General features: G+C 53.2%; 2 protein-coding genes across 10 annotated transcripts; one reads left to right on the top strand and one right to left on the bottom strand.

Moving 5' to 3' along the window:
• Positions 1-2,516: 2,516 nt before the first annotated feature.
• Positions 2,517-20,334, top strand: PPP2R5D (protein phosphatase 2 regulatory subunit B'delta). 5 transcript variants are annotated; one of them, XM_081037646.1, is made up of 16 exons: positions 2,517-2,667; positions 7,277-7,354; positions 14,814-15,036; positions 15,271-15,470; positions 15,556-15,666; positions 15,780-15,872; positions 16,290-16,420; positions 16,551-16,610; positions 16,719-16,827; positions 17,032-17,085; positions 17,397-17,567; positions 17,674-17,801; positions 18,464-18,565; positions 18,662-18,734; positions 18,870-18,986; positions 19,139-20,334. In XM_081037646.1, the coding sequence occupies exons 1-16, from the start codon at positions 2,641-2,643 to the stop codon at positions 19,274-19,276; spliced, it is 1,815 nt and encodes a 604-aa protein (XP_080893772.1). In that variant the 5' UTR covers positions 2,517-2,640; the 3' UTR covers positions 19,277-20,334. The 5 variants fall into 5 exon arrangements, with proteins under 5 accessions (XP_080893772.1, XP_080893771.1, XP_080893770.1 ...); XM_081037645.1 differs by having other exon boundaries at positions 7,277-7,363; positions 14,820-15,036; XM_081037644.1 differs by having other exon boundaries at positions 7,277-7,363.
• MEA1 (male-enhanced antigen 1) lies at positions 20,219-21,992 on the bottom strand. 5 transcript variants are annotated; one of them, XM_081037692.1, is made up of 4 exons: positions 21,825-21,871; positions 21,103-21,383; positions 20,912-21,014; positions 20,219-20,608 (listed from the first exon to the last, which is right to left on the bottom strand). In XM_081037692.1, the coding sequence occupies exons 2-4, from the start codon at positions 21,370-21,372 to the stop codon at positions 20,457-20,459; spliced, it is 525 nt and encodes a 174-aa protein (XP_080893818.1). In that variant the 5' UTR covers positions 21,373-21,383; positions 21,825-21,871; the 3' UTR covers positions 20,219-20,456. The 5 variants fall into 5 exon arrangements, with proteins under 5 accessions (XP_080893818.1, XP_080893817.1, XP_080893815.1 ...); XM_081037691.1 differs by lacking the exon at positions 21,825-21,871 and adding an exon at positions 21,888-21,992 and having other exon boundaries at positions 20,220-20,608; XM_081037689.1 differs by having other exon boundaries at positions 20,220-20,608; positions 21,859-21,964.
• Positions 21,993-21,997: the final 5 nt, after the last annotated feature.

Here is a 21,997-nt window from a genome sequence, read left to right as displayed (position 1 = left end):
AGCTTTGCTTTTTCATCCTTCCAAAACCAGTGGCTCTCTCCCAATGAATCCTTGCAAACTGGAGATCCATTTCCTGTTTCTACCCTAGAGGGAGGTGGGCAGCAGAGCAGGCAGAAGAGGGGTTCAAGGGTTCAGTCATGAGCACCAAATCAACAGCTTGCTTCCCACCTGTACTTGTTACTTAGATTTCATCTTTGTTTCCACCTCTGCTGTTCTCTACAAGACACTTGGACACTTGTAGGGCACACTTCCAGTTATTAACAATGGTTTGCACTTAGAATCAATGGATTGGTTGGTGGCAATCTATTCCTTCTGGACCTTGCATTCTCTTCCAATTACTGCTCAACTTGCTCCTTTCTTTTACCACTGAGCATCTTTTTTTTTTAATAAATTTTTTATTGGGGAATGTTGGGGAACAGTGTTTCTTTCCAGGGCCCATCAGCTCCATGTCAAGTCATTGTCCTTCAATCTAGTTGTGGAGGCGCAGCTCAGCTCCAAGTCCAGTTGCCGTTTTCAATTTTTAGTTGCAGGGGGCACAGCCCACCATCTCATATGCGAATCGAACCGGCAGCCTTGTTGTTAAGACCTTGCGCTCTAACCAACTGAGCCACCCCAGCTGAGCATCTTGAGGCAGTCTTCTACTTTGTACATTATGCATTCCTGAAAATATGAGTTGAATATTAGATTTACATGTTATAAGGTATTTCTAGCCCTCAAAAGACAAGAACATATTTTTTCAATGCCTGACTATATAGTGCCTAGAGGTACCTCTAGTCCAATACCTGATATTGCCCAGTTCCACATTTTTAAAACAGCGTGCAAGAATGTCCTAGCTGCCCAAATCCACATGGATGAAAGTTCCCATTTGATAGTTCTAAACTATTTGTATGTGTCTCTGTTCCCTGCCTCATAGAGGGACCAAGGACTGGGAGGATGGTGGAGTGGGTCCAAAGAAGATATGCCCGCTTTACACAGTTGCAGGCAAGTTCTAGGGCTCAGGACTATGGTGTTCCTTGAGGCCTTGGGAATGTGTAACCACATCTGGTATCCTTTCTCAGTTAACACCCCTACAGATATAAATATCCATCCACTAATAAATGTCCTCTCCTTCCAGGTTTTTCCTCCAGCAAATCATTAACGGTTGACATGCAGTCCACTTTGCATTACCTTGAAATCATTAGTCACTGAAATCCAAATATTACTTCTGTAAGATAGCCAGAAGCCCACATTTATTGCCTTTACTTCCACAGCTCTTGCTCACTCTTCAACCCACTATAACCTTCCACTCCTCTGAAACTTTCTTGCAAAGATCACCCATAACCTCTTAACTGCAGAATTAAGGTGATGCTGTTTGACCTTTATCTTACCCAAGCTCTCTGGAGTTGGACACTATTGACCACTTCTCTTTTACTTCTTTTGCCATTATGACTCCAGTTTTCCTCCTACATCTCTGACAGCTTCCTGAAGTCATCCTCAACTCCTCCCTTTCCCTTGCTATTCTCCCCACAATCCAATGAATCACCAAACCCTATTGCTTCTACACACTTCCCAATTCTGTCCTTCCTTCTCCATGCCCATGGCCACTGTCTTATAACATTGCTCTCCTGGGCAAGGACGACAGGCTTATTCTTTAGTCTTCTCCAGTTTCTTCATGTAGTCAATCTGCTACTGGAGTTGACTTTCTGAAACATATTCTTCCAGCCACCTCTAGGTTTGTCATTTATTACACTGTATCTAACTCATCTGTTTACACACGTCTGTGGACTTCGCCAGACTGGAACTCCCTGAGGGCAGGAACTGATTTTATCCATTAGGACCTTGGCTTGGGCAGGGTGGGGAGTAAGGGATGTATTTCCTGAGACACTCCACAATGAGGTAGCTTTTCTACTGCGTTCCCAAGTGCTCAAATTTAGCTGGTTCCCCAATCCCAGGACACTTGCAGTAGGGACCGGGACCCTCTTTTCAAAGCTGCAACAAACTCGGGATTCCCAGCTCATCTTACCCAAGTCCTGGCCTGCCAGGCTTCCCCTCTGATCCTCTGAAAGCCCTGTCTGGAAACTGATGCCCTCCAGGAATCTTGGGAGCTCTAGCCTCCAATTTTGCATGTATGCAGTTAGTGCTACATTACCCTGATGAAGAAAGGTACCCTCATTTTAGGGCTTCTTTCCCTCAATTCGGACTGGGCGGAGTAGCAGAGTGGGTAAAGAGTGCGAGTCACTTTGGAACCGAACGGGTTGCAAAGAATGGCCGAGGCCCACGTACCACGGACGCGGGAGTGCGGCACTGGGGGCTAAGCTTGGGCTTCCCCTTACCCCCGCCTCCTTAGCTATGCTCGACCCACTTTAAGGCGGGATCTCCCACTTTAGCCAATTCTGGCAGCCGAACCCTGGCGGTTTGTACTCTTCCTTTCCAATGAGAAAAAAAGGAAGCAGCTTGGCTCCAATAACCAATCGGAAGAGGCGGCGCCTGGTTGTCAGGCAGGTTTGTAAGAGTTCGGGCCAATTGGAGGCGCAGACACCGCTCGACCCGGGCGCAGCGCGCAGGCGGTGGCGAAGAGACGCCGAGCGGGCCGAGTGCGGCCGAGCAAAGCCGGAGCCGGAGCGGGGCCGCAGGAGCCGGGCCGGGTCCGGACGGGCCGAGATGCCCTATAAACTGAAGAAGGAGAAGGTGAGCGTGGCCCATTTTCCCGCGCCTCCGCCTTGGGGCCTGCGCGGACCTCTGGGAGGGGCCCGAGCCAGGCCCGGGACAGCCCCAGACTGACCCTCCCGTCCGGCCCCCATAGGACTCCCTGGGCCAGCCCTCCGCCCCCGCTGCTGGTCGCACCCCCAGCCTGTGCTGCAGCTGGGAAAGCTCCCTCACCTTGCCCGGGATAGAGTCCCCCCACTTACACCTCCCTTCCTTCCTCCACATACCCCCGGCCTAGGGTAACCCCTTCCCTCCAGATCTGCCCCAATCCCGGGTCACTCCTCTGCCTTTTCTGCTCCCACCACTCTCCCCCATCCCCCACCCATTTGCTCGTTTGGGACAGCCCCTCATCTGAGACTGCACCTCCCCCCAGAGTACCCCCCCCTCCAGCCTCTTCCCTCCCCCTCTCACCCTCTTGGGCCTGGGCTGGCCTTTTCCATCGTCCCCTACACCCCCTTCTCCCGCTCTGCCAAGCTCCCTGACCTAGAACAGCTCTGCTTTCTCTCTTCTCCACCAAATCTGGCCTAGGCCCCTCCCTCTCTTTCTTCCTTCACACACAAACTTGTAAGCCAGAACGGAGCCTTCCTTTCTGTGGATGGAACCTCAGAATGTCTGTGCTGGATGGGAGCGCATTCAGTGCAATCCTTCGTGGTACTGATGAGAACACTGAGGCTTGGACAGGGGAAGGGACTTGGCCAAGGTCACACCGCCTGCGGGAGGCCCCGCTGCAATATCAGGGCTCCTGACACAAAGGCCTCTTCTGTACCAAAGTCCCCCCTAAGAGGCATCAACTAACTCCCAGGTTCTTTAAACCAGTCACCTTTCCAAATCTGAGCAGGCTTCTTCCCTTAATCCTTTGCATTTTTCCTTTTTTGCATCTGTGCTGGACTTCTGTCTTTCCTGGACCATACTGCCTACAAATCCGGCATCTGCCCTAACTCTCTGATTACTTTTCCTTCTTACCCCACAGGCCAGCCACCCCTGAAATACCCTGGCCTTTGGCATGGTGTCCTGATACAGGCCATTTCTTAATGTGGCCTTCTTTCACCTTCTTCTACCTCCATACCGCCTTCCCCTGTTCTTCATCCCTGCCTTTCTCTACCCTCTATTTCCTGCTGTTGCTGAGTCTGACTCAGAGGTGTGGTTCCTTTGAGGTACAGATTCACCCAGAGGATGCTAGGATACCAGTTCCAGCCTCCCCCAGCTTCTCTCCTGGCTGGCCTCTCGCGGTGGGGGAAAGCTCTGACCTGGCTTCTGCACCAGCAGAAAGCAACCCATCTTTATGACCCCAGAGGTGTCTTGCTTTCATTTGCCCTCTGATTGGCCGGGTTGCTGGGCCAATCTCTGACCTTATCAATGAAACTCTTTATCCTGAGGCTGTTGGAGATCTGCCCGGCAGCTCTGATTTGGGGTTGTCCCCATCACCTCCCAGGGCCTAACGTTCTGAGTGTAGGGTTGGTTGGTGATGGTGTACTGGGCGCTGAACCTCCTGGGGTGCTGAGCTGGGCAAGGTTGTGTGCCCCACGCCAGTCCCTGTCTTTGGGAAGTGGGCATGCTGAGGTGAGTTCGGGTAGCTTAACTACAGATGATACACATACAAGTCAGTCACACCAGGGGCTAAGGGGCTCCTTCAAGAAGTGTGGAGGGGCATGGAATTCAGGGGAAGCTGGTGAGATCCCTACCTACCTGTAGTGTTTAGTCCGAGGGAATGGCTACTGTCCTAGCCCCCAAAAGCCTTTCTCTACCAGATGACTGAGAAGAAGAAAACTTTCTAATTAGACTTGCCAAGTATTTGGTTGGAAAAGAGTATTGGAAGGATCAGGGTGCCGAGGGCCAGGCATCTCTGATCCCCTTTAAGGTTTAACTTTCTGCTTTTGATTTTCAATTGCATTTGGCCTCCTTCAGTGGAGGAGGAGACACAAGTCTTGAGGAGGAGGGAGGTGACGTGTGACTGAGGTTTGCCTGGATGTGGTGAAGGCAGAAAGAAGGGATGGCTAGAGGATTTTTCTTGCACATCCATTACCTGTCCCCTTTGCCCTTCATCTCTGTTGGCCCCAGTCATGGTCATCTTTCCAGACTTCCTCCCTGAAGCCTTTCCTGAAACCCTCCATTGGGATCGGGATTGAGCTCTCCCTCCTTCCCTGGATTTGTAGAACTCTCGATAGGTCACCTATGGCCCTTTTGAGTTCCCTTGGGCTGGAATCAATTGTGATCAAGTCTTTTCTTCCCCTTGAGATAACTAAGCTCCATTTTGGTTCGGCATCTCCCTTGCACACAGTAGGCACTCAATGGATGGATGCTGAGTCAATCGCTTGGGAGGATTTGCATCCCTCCTCTTCCCTCCTGTTCTGAGCTGGGACTTATCTCTCTTAGGTTCCTGGGTGGGGTTCCCTGGCTCCCTCCCACTTCCTTCTTGTTCATTATACAAGTAATAACATTGACTAACATTAAGGTTTTCATGTACCAGACGTCGTGCTAAGGGAATTAGGTACCATGATTGTCGTCACTTAATAGATGAGGAAACTGAGGCTCAGAGAGGCTAGTTCATTTGCCCATGATTATATAACTCGTCAAAGTAGGGCCCGGAACACAAGGCTGGCTCCAAATCACGGTGCCATGCAGCACTGGACTGCTGGGCTGGGCTGAGGTGTGTGCCCTTCACCTGTTGTGTAGGAGCCAGGGAGCAAGAGTGGTATGCCTGGTCTTCCCACACCCACACCCAGGCAGCTGGGATTCCTCTTGGGCACATGCCCTGAGAGAGCTGTACAGTGGGTGGAGGGGCACAGAAAAGAATCAGGAGCTTATCAAGTAGAGAGATGAGACGTGTACAAAGAGGAAGCAGCTTTGTCCAAGGGCCCACATCTGGGATGTGTGCAGACTGTCACCTCAGTGTTGTGTCCTGCCTGTCACCCCCTCATCCTTTTCCTCGCCACCCCATGCTCTGAGCCACTTGCGGGCCGCTCGGTGAGGACTCAGTGAGCCCAGCCCGGTCAGTAGGCAGTGGGAGAGGGCTCAGCCCAAAGACGGAGCTCCTGCCTGCTGTTGCAAGATACTCCTCACCTGCGAATGGCTTCCTTCCTCCCCTCCCCCAGGAAGCCTTCCCCCTACTGCAGCCCACACAGAGCTCTCTTCTTCCTGAAATCCTTTTGCCCCCATAGTCACAATCACTTGATTTAACACTTCTCACGGAAGGGGCTCGGGTGCTGTTGAGTCACAGAATCTCCGAGCTAGAGGTAATGTTCATGGCCCTCCAAGCCGGTCTTCATTGAAGGCTTGAGTCCATTCTGCAAAAGGCCTTAGAAGAGGCATGAGTGCTCCCCGGCTTGAATGCTCTTGAGGTTGGGGTGCTTGCAGCCTCATTAAGCAGCCGGTTTCTGTGCAGGAGAAAATTCTTCTTTGTTTGGAGCCTCAGCCTGTCTTCTTGCCGTGGCTCTGGGGCCTCTGGATCCACGTGGAACGAGTGGCATCTTGAGTCCACAGAACAGTCCTATAGTTACTTGTAAAGATCCCTCGTGCTGCCCCTCCCGCCATGACTCCTCCCTTCCATTGTTACCTCTCCCAGTTCCTGCAGCTGTTGCTCTCAGGACATGCTTTTGAATCCACTCCCAGTATGGGTTGTATTTCCCAGCCACCGCCTCCCCCAAGAAAACTTAGGGTTTGTCTTTGTCCCTCCCAAAGTCTGATGCTCACAGCTGAACCAGAGCCTCCAGAGTGGCCCCGTCAGTGCCAAGGACAGGGGCACCTCCGTGTCTCCCAGTGCCCAGCACGCCACACAGGTCTGTTAAGTGGACAGAAGGTCATGGGAGCCGCCATGGCACACCAATGATTTGTTTGGAGCTTGCAGCCAGACTTAAATCCCCAAGTCTTTTCCACATTTTCCCCATCCTGTTCCTGTGCAGTTGCTTGTTTTGGCCGGAAGCATAGGAAGAGATGCTGGGTAGGCCAGGGCTCTGAGCCAGTGGCCAGGTTCCCGAGGGATCCTTAGGACTGCTGCTCGTTCTTTGTAGCCGTTCAGGGCCTCACCCCGATGCTCGTCCAGCGAGGCATTCTTGGCACAGTTCCCATGCCTGGACCATCACTGGGTATGCCAGTTAGCACCCTCTGGTCTGGGAGCTATTGGTGACATCCAAAAAAACGCCTCCAGATGTTTCCAGATGGCCTTGGGGGGAGAGGAGGGACTCCTTCCAGCATGGTAGCCTCCGGCACCCTCTGCCCACTTTAGCCAGCAGTCAGTCCAAGCAGCTTGTTCCATGATGCTTTCCCCCTGAGACTTCTCACCCTGGTTCTTGACAGAGGCCCTCCCGGACCCTAACTCGTACGCTAACCTTGGGAGGTGAAAGAGCAGCATCGTGCTTAATTATTGTGTGATGGAAATGCCTTCCCAACCAGATTCTAAATGCCGTGGAGGGACTGAATTTCCCTTTGTGTACCCCAATCCCTCTTCTCCTGGGTTGGGGACAAGTTAGGTGCTCAGGGGTTCTGATTGAGGAAATTGGACAGGGGATAATTACAACTAAGACCTAAGGAGTCCAGACAAGGTCTTTCCCTTCCCCTGGCATCTGCTAACTCTATCACCATCTTCTCCCTTCAGGAGCCCCCCAAGCTTGCCAAAGGCACGGCCAAGCCCAGCAGCTCGGGCAAGGATGGTGGAGGCGAGAGCACTGAGGAGGTAATGAAGGTGGGTGCAGCCCTGGTCATGCTGCAGACATCAGCTCCAACTGTTGGACCATGAGAGGGGTCTGGGCAGGAGGGAAGGAGGCTTCGAGAGCCTGGGAGAGACCTGGACAGCCCATGCACACCTCCCTCAGTCAGGCATTCCCTTTGGCTGGTGTAGCCCAAATAAGCTTTCCCATTCTTCACACTCCCCAGCAATTCCTGTGAAAGTTGTTTCTCTGTCTGCCAGCTTTGAGTATGGAACATTCCTTCTTCCTTCGGGCAAAAAGCTAGGGGTCCCAGGTCCCGGGAAGAAGGGAAGAAGTACACAGGTGCTCGGTGGTGTGGCAAGTGGCTTCAGCATGGCTCCAGGTGGGGCAGGAGGTGGGGAGTGGCTGGTGGCCCTGAGTCGGGCAGGGTTGGGTCCAGGGTCCACGCCCTTGGTCCTGATCAGATGGGAGCTGCTGAAGGGCAGACATGAGCAGAGGTCAGCGCAGCCCAGCAATCTCCGGCTGTAAAACAATAAACGGCGGGCGGAGAGAAGACGAGGATGGAGGCACTTCAGGAAGTCAAGAAAGCTTGCTCTGTGCTCAGTAGGGTGCTCAGGCTGATGAAGGGTCCCGAGAACACGGTGAGTCCGTGCCTGTGTTACCCAGGAGCTGGTAATCCTTGATTCCTCTCTCCTGCCTCCCGTTCTAAACCGTTCAGAGGGATGAAGGAGAACAGGACCCAGAGCTCTCTAATTATGGGCGGGTCTCGTGTGTGTTGGGAGAAGAGATCGGTTAACTAGGGTTTGGAATTAACTCTGGATTTAGTTTGTTCTGGGTCCTTCTGGTCCTTACCACCTTGGTGATAGAGGTCATTCTGTCACAGGTGACTTTTGTCACCTGTGGCCATCGTTTTAGGCCTCCGTTGAGTAATGAATTGGAAGAAGCAGGGTGGGTTTCCCCCATTTTACAGACATGGAAGTTGAGGACCGCAGAAGATCAAGTCCTCCTTGCTCTGCACGAGCACAGGGATCTGAACGGGTGTTGTCAGCCTGTGAGCTCTGAGGGGAAGAGATGGCTTCTTCCCCACACCCGTGTGCTCTTGCTCTCGGTTCCCAGTATCCTCAGACCCTGCTTCTGGGGGACACTCCCTCTGGGCTCAGCCTCCCTTCAGGAATGACGACATCTGTGGGACCCACAGAGCATGTAGTTGGGAGCTGGCAACTGACCTTCAAAGCAACAAGAGAGACTTAGAAACCCGCTTGAAAGGGATAGAAAGGAATAGGTAGGGGGCTGCTCCCCCCTTTTGCCTAACTCCTACTTGTTCGGTTATTAGATAGATTGGATGTCATGTCCTGGAAGTGGCCTTCCTTGCCCACCTACCCTATCCTCAGGACGAGGTCCCGGCTCCTGCTGTTTGCTCTTCTGGCACCAAGTCCTACCCACTGCCTTTCTGGACAAATCTGTTAAAGGCAGTGTGTCAATATCAAGCCCTCTGGAAAAGGAGGGTGTTGAGTTCACCTTGGACTCTGTGTTGGGAAACGCTGCTCACGGCTCACCTGTATGAGGCAGCTGCAGGAATTCTGCTCCATGAATTTCTAAAAATGCATCCCTGTGACCTCAGGCAGAGGGATGGTGGAAAAGTTGGGGCCAGGTTGTGAGGCGCAGGTCAGCAGAAGCTGTTTGGCACAGTCCTTTCATCGCCCTTCCATCTCGTCCAGAGTTTTGGGCTCTTACACCAAATTTCCCATGTCAAGCATTTGCCAGTCCTTCCCATTGATCTTAATGATTATAGCAGCCAACATTTATTTTATTGCACAGTGACTTGTATATTCATTTCTTAGGGCAGCCATAACAAATTACCACAAACTGGCGGATGAAAATAACAGAGGCTTATTCTCTCACACAGTTCTGGAGGCTAGAAGTCTGAACTCAAGGTGTCCGCAGGCCATGCTCCGCTGAGGTCCCAGGGAAGAGGCTGTGCCATGCCCTTCTCCTGGCTCCTACTGGTGCTCAACAACCCTTGGCGTTCTTTGGCTTGTAGACGCGCCACGCCAGTCTTTGCCTCCATCGTAACATGCTCTTCTCCCGTCGGTCTTTGTGTCTCTGTGTCCAGATGTCCCTCTTCTCATAAGGACGCCAGTCCTATTGGATTCAGGGCTCAGCCTAATCCAGTGTGATCTCATCTTAACTTGATTACCTCTGCAAAGACCCTATTTCCAAATAAGGTCACGTTCACAAATGTTGGGTTGATGTGAATTTGGCGGGGAGGGGACACGTTTCTACCCAGTACACACTGTACCAGGCTCTGGTGCTGAGTACTTGGCGTGCATGTAATCTTAAAATCTCCTCGCTTAATGTTCACAGCACTCCTGTGAGGTCATTCTATCGTCGTCATCATCGTCATCCCCATTTTACAGACGAAACTGAGGCTTAGCGATGTTAAATCACTTTCACTCCGCAGTAAAACAGTGGAGCTGGAATTCAACCCAGGTCCGTGCGGCTTGGGAGCCAGCTGTCCTGTGTTCTAGATGACACGAGACACTGGCTCCGAGATTCTAAAAGAGAGTCTCAGAATGGAAAGGAGCCTTGAGCGTTTAGGGCAGACTCACTGTGACCTGCCGCTGCAGGCGCAGGTCTTTCTTGGTCTGTTCTTGGAGAAAGCAGTTCCGTGCTGTGGGTGTTTCTATGTGGTACGCCCAGTCTTGAGTTCTGGGAGTGGGGGCAGAGGGAGGAAGAAATTATCCCATTCTCCCCCACTTCAGCTTGGCCACCCTATAGCCAGAGTTGTTACCCTAAATACATTTTTGGTCGTATCAGTCCTTTACTTGAAAACCTCTGTTGGCATCTCTTTGTTCAAATATTCACACCCTCGCCCTCCTGTGCCGGTCCCACCCTGTTCTTCTAGCGCCCATCCTGGTTTCTTGCCCACCGGACATGCCATCTTCTAATACAATTAGCGCTTTTATGACTCATGGCCCTCATCGATGCGGCTCCATTGATCTGGACTGTTTTATTTCTCTCCTTTCTTTCTTTGCCTACACTCATGTTTATCCTTTAAGAGCCAAATGAAAAGTCACCTTTCCAGGGACATCTTCCCTCCCTCGTTCTCAGGCAGAGTGTTTAGCTCAGCCTTCTGTGTTCCCCTATCCTTTGTTGCTGTCTCCGCTTTTGAATTTCCCTGTATTAAAAGCTGCTTTTGTGTCTGTCGCGCCCACTGGACTGTGAGCTCTTGGAGGGCAAGGGCCAGGTTTTGTTCACCTTTTAATCTCTAATGCTGAGTGTGATGTTTATTGGAGAAATGAAGGAACGAATTCAGTACAGCTCGATAAAGCTCTCGTTGTCAGCATAGGAGAGAATGCCTCCGGTGTTGAGGGTTTTACACTAAAATCGATCTTTTTAGTTTTGGGCTAGTTAATTCACAATGCCAAAGCTATCACCCTGATCTTTGCATTTTTCACTGTTGATCTTTCGTCTTTCTGTTACAATACTTTCTGTGGTGCTTAAATCATATTTCTATCTCCTGTTTTATTTATGTTTCAATGTGTGGGTTGATGGTGGGTATGTGAGGATCAGGTTGGACCAGGTTTGGTTCGGAGTATAGTTGGCAAGTGTAGTTGCCGTCTCCTGTGTGAGCGTGGTGTGGAAATTCAGAGCGCCACTTATTTGCTGGAGGCCAGAATCTAGGAAGGCTTCTTGGAGTGTGGATCCTGTTGAGTTTAGTAGAAGTGGGAGGAGAACGTACTTCAAGCAGAGTCTCAAGGAGAGGACCACTACCGAGTCTCAGAAATGGGAACAGGCAGGCTATAGGAGGGGTGGACAGCAGGTTGGCCCCACTGCTTTTAATCAGTGTCCACGCATGCTCTGATGGCCACACAAGGTTCTCCAGGGGACTCACCTGCCTCCCACCTCCCGCCCAGGTCAGTGGAGGAGAAGTTAGAAGCTGGAGCTTTTAGGAGAAAGTGTTGAACGTGAAGTGGGTTGCTGGCACATCCCCATACCTCCCTTCTGACGAGCATGTTTCCTCGCCAAGGGCGAATAGACTCAGACCATTGATGAGGCTTGGCAGCCAGGGGCTTTGCGGGCTGGCCCAGCTGTCTCTCAGATGCTTTTTGTGTCTGGGCCTGGGAGTCTGGTCCTTATAAAACAGGGGTGGCCCCGCGGGGTGGGGGTGGGGCAAGCTCAGCCTGCTCAGCTGCTCCCCAGTCCCCCCAGGCTTTAATGCAATCCTAGTGGGGAAGGGACCGTCGGCACAAACTCGTTGGGTGGTTTCTAAACTTTGATTTTTAGCCATGCAACCCTGTCTTTCCTGGAAACCTTACGTGGAGAATGGTTGGGAAACCACTGATCTAGTCCAGCGCCCTCATCGTTAGCAGAGAAAATGGAGGCCTTGTTTCTCCCTCGCTGGGAAGGATGGCTCCTTTCTCTGGACGTGCGGTCGGTGTGAGGTTCGTGAAGGTGCAGGGTATCTGTGTCTGTCTGGGAGGATGGAGAGAGACGTGTTCTTCCCGATGCTTCTTCCTCCACTGCCACGGAACTTCTCACACTAATGTTCCCCCCCCCCCCGACTTTGCTCCTGCCTCTGGCCAGGGCTCCGTTCTGAGGGTTTCTAGATTGGTACAGGAAGGGCTTGTGGGCAGGGGCCTGGGCTTAGCCCCCAGTCAATCAACCAATCAAATATTTGTTGAATACCTATCAGGTGCTAGTGCTGAGGGCACCCGGAGCAGTGCAAACCAGGGTCCAGGCTTTCCGGGCCTTGGCTCTCTAGTGGGGTGAATGGCACATGAACAGGTAGAGCAAGAGGTGTCACTGGGGGTGATCACAGAGCCAGTGGGACAGACAAGTAGTGTCAGGAGGCTGGGGACAGGGTGGATACCCAAGGTTTGGAGTCATCTGAGAAGGGTTTTTGGAAAAAGGTGGACTTAAGCTGGGTCTTGAAAGATGCAATGCCTTCTTGGGTTCCCCCATTTTAAAACAAGGAAGATAATGGACTCTAAGGAACATTTGAGATGTGTTAATTTCAGGAATTTCCAGGCTGCATTCCTAAAATCCAGGGATGGGAAATAATGAATAACAGTAATAGAAGATACTGTTTTAAAAGTGTTATAAAACACTTTCATATACTGTTTTAGATACTTTTAGATACTGTTATAAAAAGTGTTACAAAACACTTCTGTGTGCCATGTACTGTTCATTTAAATCCTGATTACAATCCTTTGAGTTAAGTACTGTTGTCATTCCCATTTTACAGATGAAGAAACTGAGGCATAGGGCGACTATATGACTTTGAGCTAATAAATGGCAGAGCCGAGAGTCAAACCCAGGCAGTCACGCCCATCTGCCCTTGACCCTTAAGCTCCACAGATAAGGGTGTGGTTGTTCCTATGACAGGGAAATGGAGGCACAAAGCAGGGGAGAGTCTGATGCATACCAAACTCTAGCCCCCCAATCTTCTGCCTCTCCTCCCCGCCCTCCATCAACGTGTGACCTACCTGCCATATACGGGAAGAGAGACCCCGGCCTCCAGGTGCCCCACTCTAACCAAAATCACACTAGCTGAGTGCTAGTCAGGAGAGGGGTATGATGGCTGGTCATGGCAGGAGAGGGGTATGATGGCTGCTTTGCCCCACTGCCTTGCTTTCCCCTCGTCCAGTTGGTATCTGGGGCCGTCATTTCAGGTGGAGGAGGAGGCCAAATGGCCAAAGTGGTAATGAACCACACTGGACCCAAGACCTGCCTCAGGCTGGACCCCGTGCTCCCTTCCCATTCTCTGATCCCCAGTTAGGTCACCAGCGCGACATAATTGTTGCTATCAAAAATTCAGAGCTTATAAAACATAACACGCCTCCCTTTCTCCTATCCCAGAGGATTTCAAATTCCTCCACTCCTATGGTATGAAGTAAGGGTTATGGAGGGGACCGGAGAGGAGGTGGGGATGGCAGGTATGAGGACAGGACAACTTTCCTGTGTTCTGGGTGCCCATCTGGACGTGGCCTCACTCCTCTCGCCCTACTGCAGGCCCTGGTTGGGGGCAAGCGCTGTCCCGTGGCTCAGCCTCTCTCCTCTTCCAGTGGGGCTACCTGGGCAATACCTGTGGGTGGACCGCTGTGCAAACATCTGTATGCAGGCTGCTGCAAATGGGCTTAAAGGGGCTCTGCACCCGTGTCTAGGAAGAAGCCTAGAGGTAGCTTTTAAAAATTAGCCGTGTTTCTCTCAAGATCAAAGCAGTGTCAGCTTGTACAAAATACCGAAAAGGAGAAAAAAAATCATTCATCATTCTGTTACCACAGGAGATAGTCACGACCACAGTGGTGCACTCGGTCTTGTTCTTTTCCTTTTCTTTCCAGGGTTTGGGTTCTGTGCCTGTGTCGTAAAGTGCGAGAGCTCCTTTTGCATGCACTGTTCTTAGCGTCCTTATTTTACATTTGTATCAACATGATAGACGTGAACATGTGCGTTGTTCAGAAAGTCTCGGGTTTGTAATGGAAAGGACAGCCCCTGCCCAGGCCCCGCCACCTCTCATTGGTCTGTGACAACCACGTTCAACTCCTAATTCTTTCCTTGGGGATGGACTTCTATGATTTTCAAATAAGAGTCTTCTACTTTTTTTTTAATTGTTGCCGTTTTGATATTATCTGTTGACTCCCTACTGTGGAAAATGAAGGCCTTGGTGTCTTACACTGCCCCGTGGACATTTCCCCTCCTCCCAAAATACTTAGCACCAATTTTGGGTAAATTACTCTGACTGTGTAAATATTTTTCACGGTGGAACCATGCATGATTATATTTAGTACATAGTTGTCATAAACTTGATTTTAACTCCATGATACCCCATTTCTTCCTTTCTTTCCTGTTACACATAAGGCTGTAAAAAGTATAACAAGGCCAAAGCCTTCTTTTATATTTAGGATTTTTCTTAAGCTATATTTCTAGTAGTGAAACTACTGAGACATGGGAATGAATGTCTTTTAACTTGTCATGAAAGACCGTCACACATTCAGTAAAGTGGGACAGTACAGTAATCTTAGGTGTCTGCTCAGTGAACTTGTACGTGGGCATAGGCTGTGTACCATCTCGCAGATGCAGTCCAAATAGAGAATGACTCAGAAGGTTCCTCATGCCCCTCCTCAGGCAGCGCCCACACACCACCCCTTACCACCCCTACTGCAGCCCAGAAAGATAGCCACTTTTCTGACTCCGTCACTATCGATTAGTTTTGCCTGTTCGTGAACTGTAGGGAACACTGAGAAAGCTCTGGATGGACGGGCAAGAGGTATCACTTGGGGAGACACGACTCCGTGACCACTCCCTTCCAGGGATAACCCATAGTTATCTGTGACCCTGGCCTTGGCTTCTTCCAGGGCAGGGGACAGCCCCTCACTGCCCAGGTCTGCACAGGCGTACATGGACTGGGGAATGGACAGACGGGGGCCCCGGCCTGGGGTGGGAGGAGGAGTTTGGACTTCAACAACTCACTTGTTTGATCAGGCCCAGCCACAGCCACAGCCACAACCCCAGGCCCAGCCGCAGCCCCCATCTCAGCCACCGTCATCCAACAAGCGTCCCAGCAACAGCACACCACCCCCCACGCAGCTCAGCAAAATCAAGTACTCAGGGGGGCCCCAGATTGTCAAGAAGGAGCGAAGGCAAAGCTCCTCCCGCTTCAACCTCAGCAAGAACCGGGAGTTGCAGAAGCTTCCTGCTCTGAAAGGTACTCGGAAAGGTCAGGGGGCTGGTGCACCAAGCCTAGGGGGCACCGGGTGTTAGCAGAAGAGAGCTTTGTGGTATTTTGTGGGGATGGGAATTGTAGCGAATGTGAGGGGTAATTCCACCGGGGCTGGGAGTGCCAGGGGAGCAGGATGGAGGCATGACGGGCTAGGGGAAAGCCCTGTGAAGCGAGTAGGGCGTGTCAGTGAAGAACCTGACTGGGGGGGCCTCCTTCCAGATTCGCCAACCCAGGAGCGGGAGGAGCTGTTCATCCAGAAGCTGCGCCAGTGCTGCGTCCTCTTTGACTTTGTGTCAGACCCACTCAGTGACCTCAAATTCAAGGAGGTGAAGCGGGCAGGACTCAACGAAATGGTGGAGTACATCACCCATAGCCGCGATGTTGTCACCGAGGCCATTTACCCCGAGGCTGTCACCATGGTGGGCACAGGGAAAGGGGAAAGCAGGCGGGGCGGGGGCCTCGGAGAAGTCCGGACGGAGCTCTCACCTGGGCCGTCCCCCTCAGTTTTCAGTGAACCTCTTCCGGACGCTGCCACCTTCATCGAATCCCACCGGGGCCGAGTTTGACCCAGAGGAAGATGAGCCCACGCTGGAAGCCGCATGGCCACATCTGCAGGTAGCAGGGGAAGTGGGGAGGCTGGCCCTGGCTGCAGGGACTGGGGCACTGTGCGACCTGCTACCAGGGGTAAGTCCCATACCCCCTAAGTGGATGCTCCTTGCCGCCCCCAGCTCGTGTACGAGTTTTTCTTACGTTTCCTTGAGTCTCCGGATTTCCAGCCAAACATTGCCAAGAAGTACATTGACCAGAAGTTTGTCCTTGCTGTGAGTCCCTGAAATCCTGTTCCTCCCGTCCTTCCAGTTCATGAACTCTAGTGCCACGTCCCCTCACTCCCGTCCGGCTGCTCTTTCTCCTGCTGCTGCATATGTTGGGCTGCAGCTGCGTCTTGGGGTTACACAAACCAACTCTGCCCTTAAGAAGTTTCCAGCATAATGGAAGGAAACAGACGAACAACACAAGTTACCTTCCCCCCGTCAATGGGGGCATGCAAACCTGCATACTCGGACAGCACCTGGGGTAGAGCAGTGTAATAGAATCGCTCTTTCCAGAGACTTGTCCCCACTGCCCCTCTCCAGAGAACCTCTGGGCTTCCCCTGGCCAGGATCCTATGTCCCCCTCCCCCCGCCCCACCTCCCTCAGCGGCTGCCTCGCTCACCGCTTTTCCTCCTGCCTGCTCCCAGCTCTTGGACCTATTTGACAGTGAGGACCCTCGAGAGCGGGACTTCCTCAAGACCATCTTGCATCGCATCTACGGCAAGTTTTTGGGTCTCCGGGCTTATATCCGTAGGCAGATCAACCACATCTTCTACAGGTGAGGCCAGGAGCCCAGGCTTAGGAGCGAAGCCAGTCCCCACTGAGGTGGGGTGGGAGAAGAGAGGTAGGGGGAACTGGACAATGCTGGAGGGGCATCGGGGGGTCCAGAGACATTCTTCTTCTCTTAGGTTCATCTACGAGACAGAGCATCACAACGGGATTGCTGAGCTCCTGGAGATCCTGGGCAGGTGAGAGGTGGGGTGGGGTACACATGCCTAAAAACGGTTGGGAGGCTGGGCGCCTTGAGCTTGGACCGGGCTCTGTTTTGGTCCTCACAAGCCTCCCTTAACTCCTAGTATCATCAATGGCTTTGCCTTGCCCCTCAAGGAAGAGCACAAGATGTTCCTTATCCGTGTCTTACTTCCCCTTCACAAGGTCAAGTCCCTGAGTGTCTACCACCCTCAGGTGAGCTGCCTTCCTCCTGATGACCCCTGATCCTCGCAACAGAGAAAAGACGGGGGGGGGGGGGTATTCCGGCTGGGATGGGGTGGCAGAGGGAGTGGCTAATTCCTCTCTACACCTCCTCTTCTGGGGTCTTGCTTCTGTCACTCACCCCGCTGAGACCTGGGCCGTGAACCTCACCTCCTCTCCACCTCAACCTTTTTGCAGCTGGCATACTGTGTGGTACAGTTCTTGGAGAAGGAGAGCAGTCTCACCGAGCCGGTAATTCCTCTAAGCCCCAGGTTCCATCCCTGTCAGCAGCACGCGCCCATCTGCACCTGTTGAGCAGTGCTGCAAGCGGGTGCTCGGGGGGCATGTGGCCCAACTGGTGACGTAGCTTCCTCTCTGAAGGAGAAGGAAAACCTGTGGACACCTAGGAAACAGATCCAAGCTAGAGAAACATGAGCAGTTCGTGGGGCCACCCAGGCTGTGCCCACCGGGGAGTTGGGTGGTGGGGAGGGTAGGAAGGCTTCCTGGAGAACCAGGCAAGTGCTGAGGGACAACGTGACCCCCGTGTCCTCCTCATCTCACAGGTGATTGTGGGACTTCTCAAGTTCTGGCCCAAGACCCACAGCCCCAAGGAGGTGATGTTCCTGAATGAGCTGGAGGAGATTCTGGATGTCATTGAACCTTCGGAGTTCAGCAAAGTGATGGAACCACTCTTCCGCCAGCTGGCCAAGTGTGTCTCCAGCCCCCATTTCCAGGTGAGACCCAGACGCAGCGTGGCCCAGCCCCTGCCTCCCAGACACCAAGGGGTGTTCTTGAGCAAAGCTAGCCGTGTCCCCACGGAGTCCCGTCTGTCCCCACCAGGTGGCAGAACGTGCTCTCTATTACTGGAACAATGAGTACATCATGAGCCTGATAAGTGACAATGCTGCCCGCGTCCTCCCCATCATGTTCCCTGCACTCTACAGGAACTCCAAGAGCCACTGGAACAAGTAGGGGGCTGGCGTGGGGTTTGGCCCTGGGGCTCTGGTTTGGGAACCTGTGAGGGTGTGGGAGAACAAAAGAGCCGACAGTCTCATGTGCTCACTCAGCGAGTGGGGCGGGTGCCCACTGCATGTTGATAGGACCTGAGGGACTGACTGGGGAGAAGATACCTTTGTGAGGATCCTCTGTGATACCAAACAGCAGAGCAGTGGCCTGTATTACACCTCTTCTTGTGGGCAGAGAGTCTGCAGCTTTGGAGACTGAACTCCATGCTGTGAGAAGCTCATGTGACCTTCCTAGTATGTGTTGAATCCCAGGGTGGTGAAAAGGCTTTCCTGCTCAAAGCAGGGACCCTGTAGCACAGATGCCTCTCATGCTGCTGGGAGCCCATTAGTGTGGCCCAGAGCATAGGAAGTCGTGGAAGAAGGTGGGTCGTGGAGCACGGGGTGGGAGGAGGATGGGTAAGCGGACCAGTATTTGTAAAGACCCTGAAATGCCCACCTCAAGTCACGTGATTCGGTCAGAGATGAGCTCACGCCGCAGCGTTTGTGAAACAGGAGTAGTAACTGAGAAAGCTCTTAGCAGACACCTCCTAGGAGAGGGCAAATTGGGGTCCTAGTACGAAGGGCAGGCGCTGGCCTCCTCTACCTCATCTTTCCCCCGGTGGCAGGACAATCCATGGGCTGATCTACAATGCCCTGAAGCTGTTTATGGAGATGAATCAGAAGCTGTTTGACGACTGCACACAACAGTACAAGGCGGAGAAGCAGAAGTGCGTATGTCTGCTTGCAAGGCTTTGATTGTCCACCACTAGCCCCCCTTTGCTTCTCTCTCAAGCCCAACTCCCATCCTGTCTCTGCTTCCTCAGGGGCCGGTTCCGAATGAAGGAAAGAGAAGAGATGTGGCAAAAGATTGAGGAGCTGGCCCGACTTAATCCCCAGGTGAGGGTTTTCTGCCGTTACTCTGAACTGAGGGGTCCATCTTGGTCTGCGGGCGGGTTTGTTTGAGGGGGAGTAGAGGCAAACAGACTTCTGAAGTGGCTCTCCCCACACGTCCACGCCTCCTTTCCTTCTCAGTATCCCATGTTCCGAGCTCCGCCACCACTGCCACCTGTGTACTCAATGGAGACAGAGACCCCCACGGCAGAGGACATCCAGCTTCTGAAGAGGGCGGTGGAGACAGAGGCCATGCAGGTGTCAGGGCACAGAGGGAGCGGGGAGAGGAAATAAAGACAGCTCTGGGAGGGAGCGGAGACAGGAGCAGCAGAGCCCAGGAATAAGGGGAGGAAACAATAGAATTACTGGGAATTGGTCACCATTCCTCGCCTTCTCTTACCCATACACAGATGCTAAAGGACATCAAGAAGGAGAAAGTGCTGCTTCGGAGGAAGTCAGAGCTGCCCCAGGATGTGTACACCATGAAGGCACTCGAGGCGCATAAGCGGGCAGAAGAGTTCTTAACTGCCAGCCAGGAGGCTCTCTGACGCCCTCACCTTCCCTCCACAGGGCCACAGCCCACTCAGCCCGGGGACGCCGCCCTCGCCCTCCACCCTCTGCTCCCCACTGACTGGCACGGGGCCAGGCAGTGCCTGTCTAGCTCCTCTAGGGAGGGTGATGCGGCACTTGAAGCAGGGACACCCACAGCGTGGTCCCTCTTCTCCCCAAAATGTGTTCATGCCTACCTGTGGCTAGTAGAGATGGGCTGAGCACTAAGCTGCTTCGTGCTCAGAGAACTGGGGAGGCCTGTCCCCCTCCTGCTCCTAACCCCACAGCTACCTGAGGCTGCTCTGAGAAATACACACAGGAATACATATGCTCCTCTCCTCTTCCCCTCATCCTCATTTGAACTCCAGGGGTCTCCTCTCCCTCCCCTGCAGAGGCACACACGGAGCGGCAGGAGATTATTCTCACCAAAGTTATGTCAAGCCCCACTGGCCCCTGGAGTCAGTTAGCTGGAGGGGCGCCAACCCCCCACAGCACAAGGAGGCCCCCAGCCCCAGCAGTGTGCAGGCTGAGGGGACTGTATTATTTCCTCTTACCCTCTGCCTGACCAAGACCACATGGGAGGTCAAACAGAGAAATGCATAGGCTATGGACAGTAGGTGATGAATAAAGGGCCCAGATGGACCAAGAGAAGAGGATGAACAAACACCCTACTCTGCGCCCCTTTGGTGAGCAGCAGCCCTGGGATCACAGACATGGAAGGGACCACCTGGGGCTGACTGCTTTCCTGTGCCCTTGGTTCCCAAAGTTAGGAGGAAGGAAGCAGGGAGCAGTGCCCCAAGCATGGCTCCCCCAACACCTATTTATTTCCTTGTTTGTGCTAATGCTGGGCAGGCCCTCACTTGTCCCTTTCAGGTACCATGGAGGGGCAAGGGCTTAGGAGGACCAGACCCAGGTCCCAGGGGCACAGGCAGTGCAGCTTTTGGCTGTGTACATAGGGTGCTTTATTCTCCAGAGTGATACATGCAAAGGTGGGTTGGGCTTGGGCCGATGTCCCCATATGTACAGAACTGAATAAAGTGGGTCTCTGAGAAGTCTGATTTGCCTTGATGTGGAAGGGGAGAAGGGGAGGATGGAACTGGACATTACAACCAGGGATGTGTTCAGTCCTGTGCTGGTTCCGCTCTGAAATGCAGGGAGGTAAGGCAGCCCTCCAGGTGGTCACTTCCAGGCAGGGGATGCCTGCCGGGCTTGGAGGGCCTTCTGTACCACGTCTTCCCACTGGGCATCTGATATCTCCTGAGCCCACGCTGGAACCCCTGGCGCAGGCAGGCTTACTCCAGCCATTGTTCTTTTCACCAGCTCTACATGTTCTGAAATCACAGGCGGAGACCAATAAGAGAAGAGAAACAATGGGACCAGCTCCCCTTCCCATTCCTTTAATTAACCCAGAGCCACTGGGCTAGCCAGGTCACCAAATCCATCTGTTATTCTCCAGGCAAGCCTGCCCGTTCCCCAAGTCTAGCAGAATAGCATTTCACCGGGATTCTGAAGTCGGCAAAATCTTAGATTATAAACTGTCGTTTTAGGAACAGGGTATTCCTCTGTGACCTCTTGGTTCTAGCCAGTCCCTTTCCTCCATAATTATTCCAGAATGAAAAAGTGATCTCTTCTACCTGGGTCCATGGGAATAGAGCTGTGGTTGCTCAATGCTGTGGCTCCCTCCTCATCTTCATCCTCGCTCTCTAATGGTGGGTCAGGCAAATGAAGCCCCAGGGCCTGCAGAGACAGAGATAAGGTAGTTCAGGGCCAGCCCTTCAAGGATCCCAGCTTCACCTGCTCAGGAACAATGCCTCCTCCCCCGTACCTGGATCCGATCCTGGATGTCGGCGACTACATCTTCTCCATCTCCCACTGGTGCCAGCTCCACCTCCTCCGGTTCAGGATCTTGGTTCAGGGGCTGGTAGGAGTAGCCAGCTGGGCCTGCCCCGGTTTCCTCCTGTTCTTCCTCAGGCTCCTCACTGCTCCAGTCCCCAGTGCCTTCTGTAGGACCCTGGTGTGGTCCTAGTTCCTCAGTCTGATTGGGGAAGATCCGCTCAGGGCCCATGGTGTCTCCCCCAAGAACTACTGCTGCCATCCGGGCAGGGGCTGCAAGAACAGGGAGGCGGGATAGGGACATGATGAAATCAGGTCTACGTTCAGCCTCCCACCCACCTTATGATCTTGTGAGTCCACAGAACATTTAAACGCCCCCAACCTTCCTCCACCCCTCCCGACCCCAGCCTCTCCTAGGTCCTCCACCTTTTAAGATGGCTCTTTATCTCCAACCGAGGCCCACCCGCCTTGCTCGGCCATTTCTTAAGGAACAGCCCAGCCGGAGGCCCAACACACTCCTTTCAGAACCCCGCCCACCCTTCTCCCCCACCGACTTGGGAACGCCGGGGTGCCAAACGAGCTCCCCGAGACAGGGCGCATCCGTCCCCTTCTCTCTCCATGGGGTTCCCCTTTGTACCGCCTGACAGACGCCCTTCGGGCCCCAGGGGCTCCCCTCTAATGGCCCCAGCTGCGGCGTCCCCCACCCGCCCGCACCGATGGTCGGCGCCGGTGTCCCCGCGCGCCTCACCCGCTCAGAGCCCGCGACCGAACCCGCACCTTCACTTCCGGCGGGGCGCGACGTGCTGGGGTGCCTGGTCTCCAGCCCCGCCCCGTGCTCGTGATTGACGCAAGCGAGGCCTAGGAGTCCGCCCCTGGCCCCGCCTCCG

This window comes from Rhinolophus hipposideros (assembly GCF_964194185.1).
Source record: "Rhinolophus hipposideros genome assembly, chromosome: 3".
NCBI classification, from domain to species: domain Eukaryota; kingdom Metazoa; phylum Chordata; class Mammalia; order Chiroptera; family Rhinolophidae; genus Rhinolophus; species Rhinolophus hipposideros.
The sequence above is the reverse complement of the archived record's forward strand: the minus strand, read 5'-3'. Positions and strand labels throughout refer to the sequence as shown.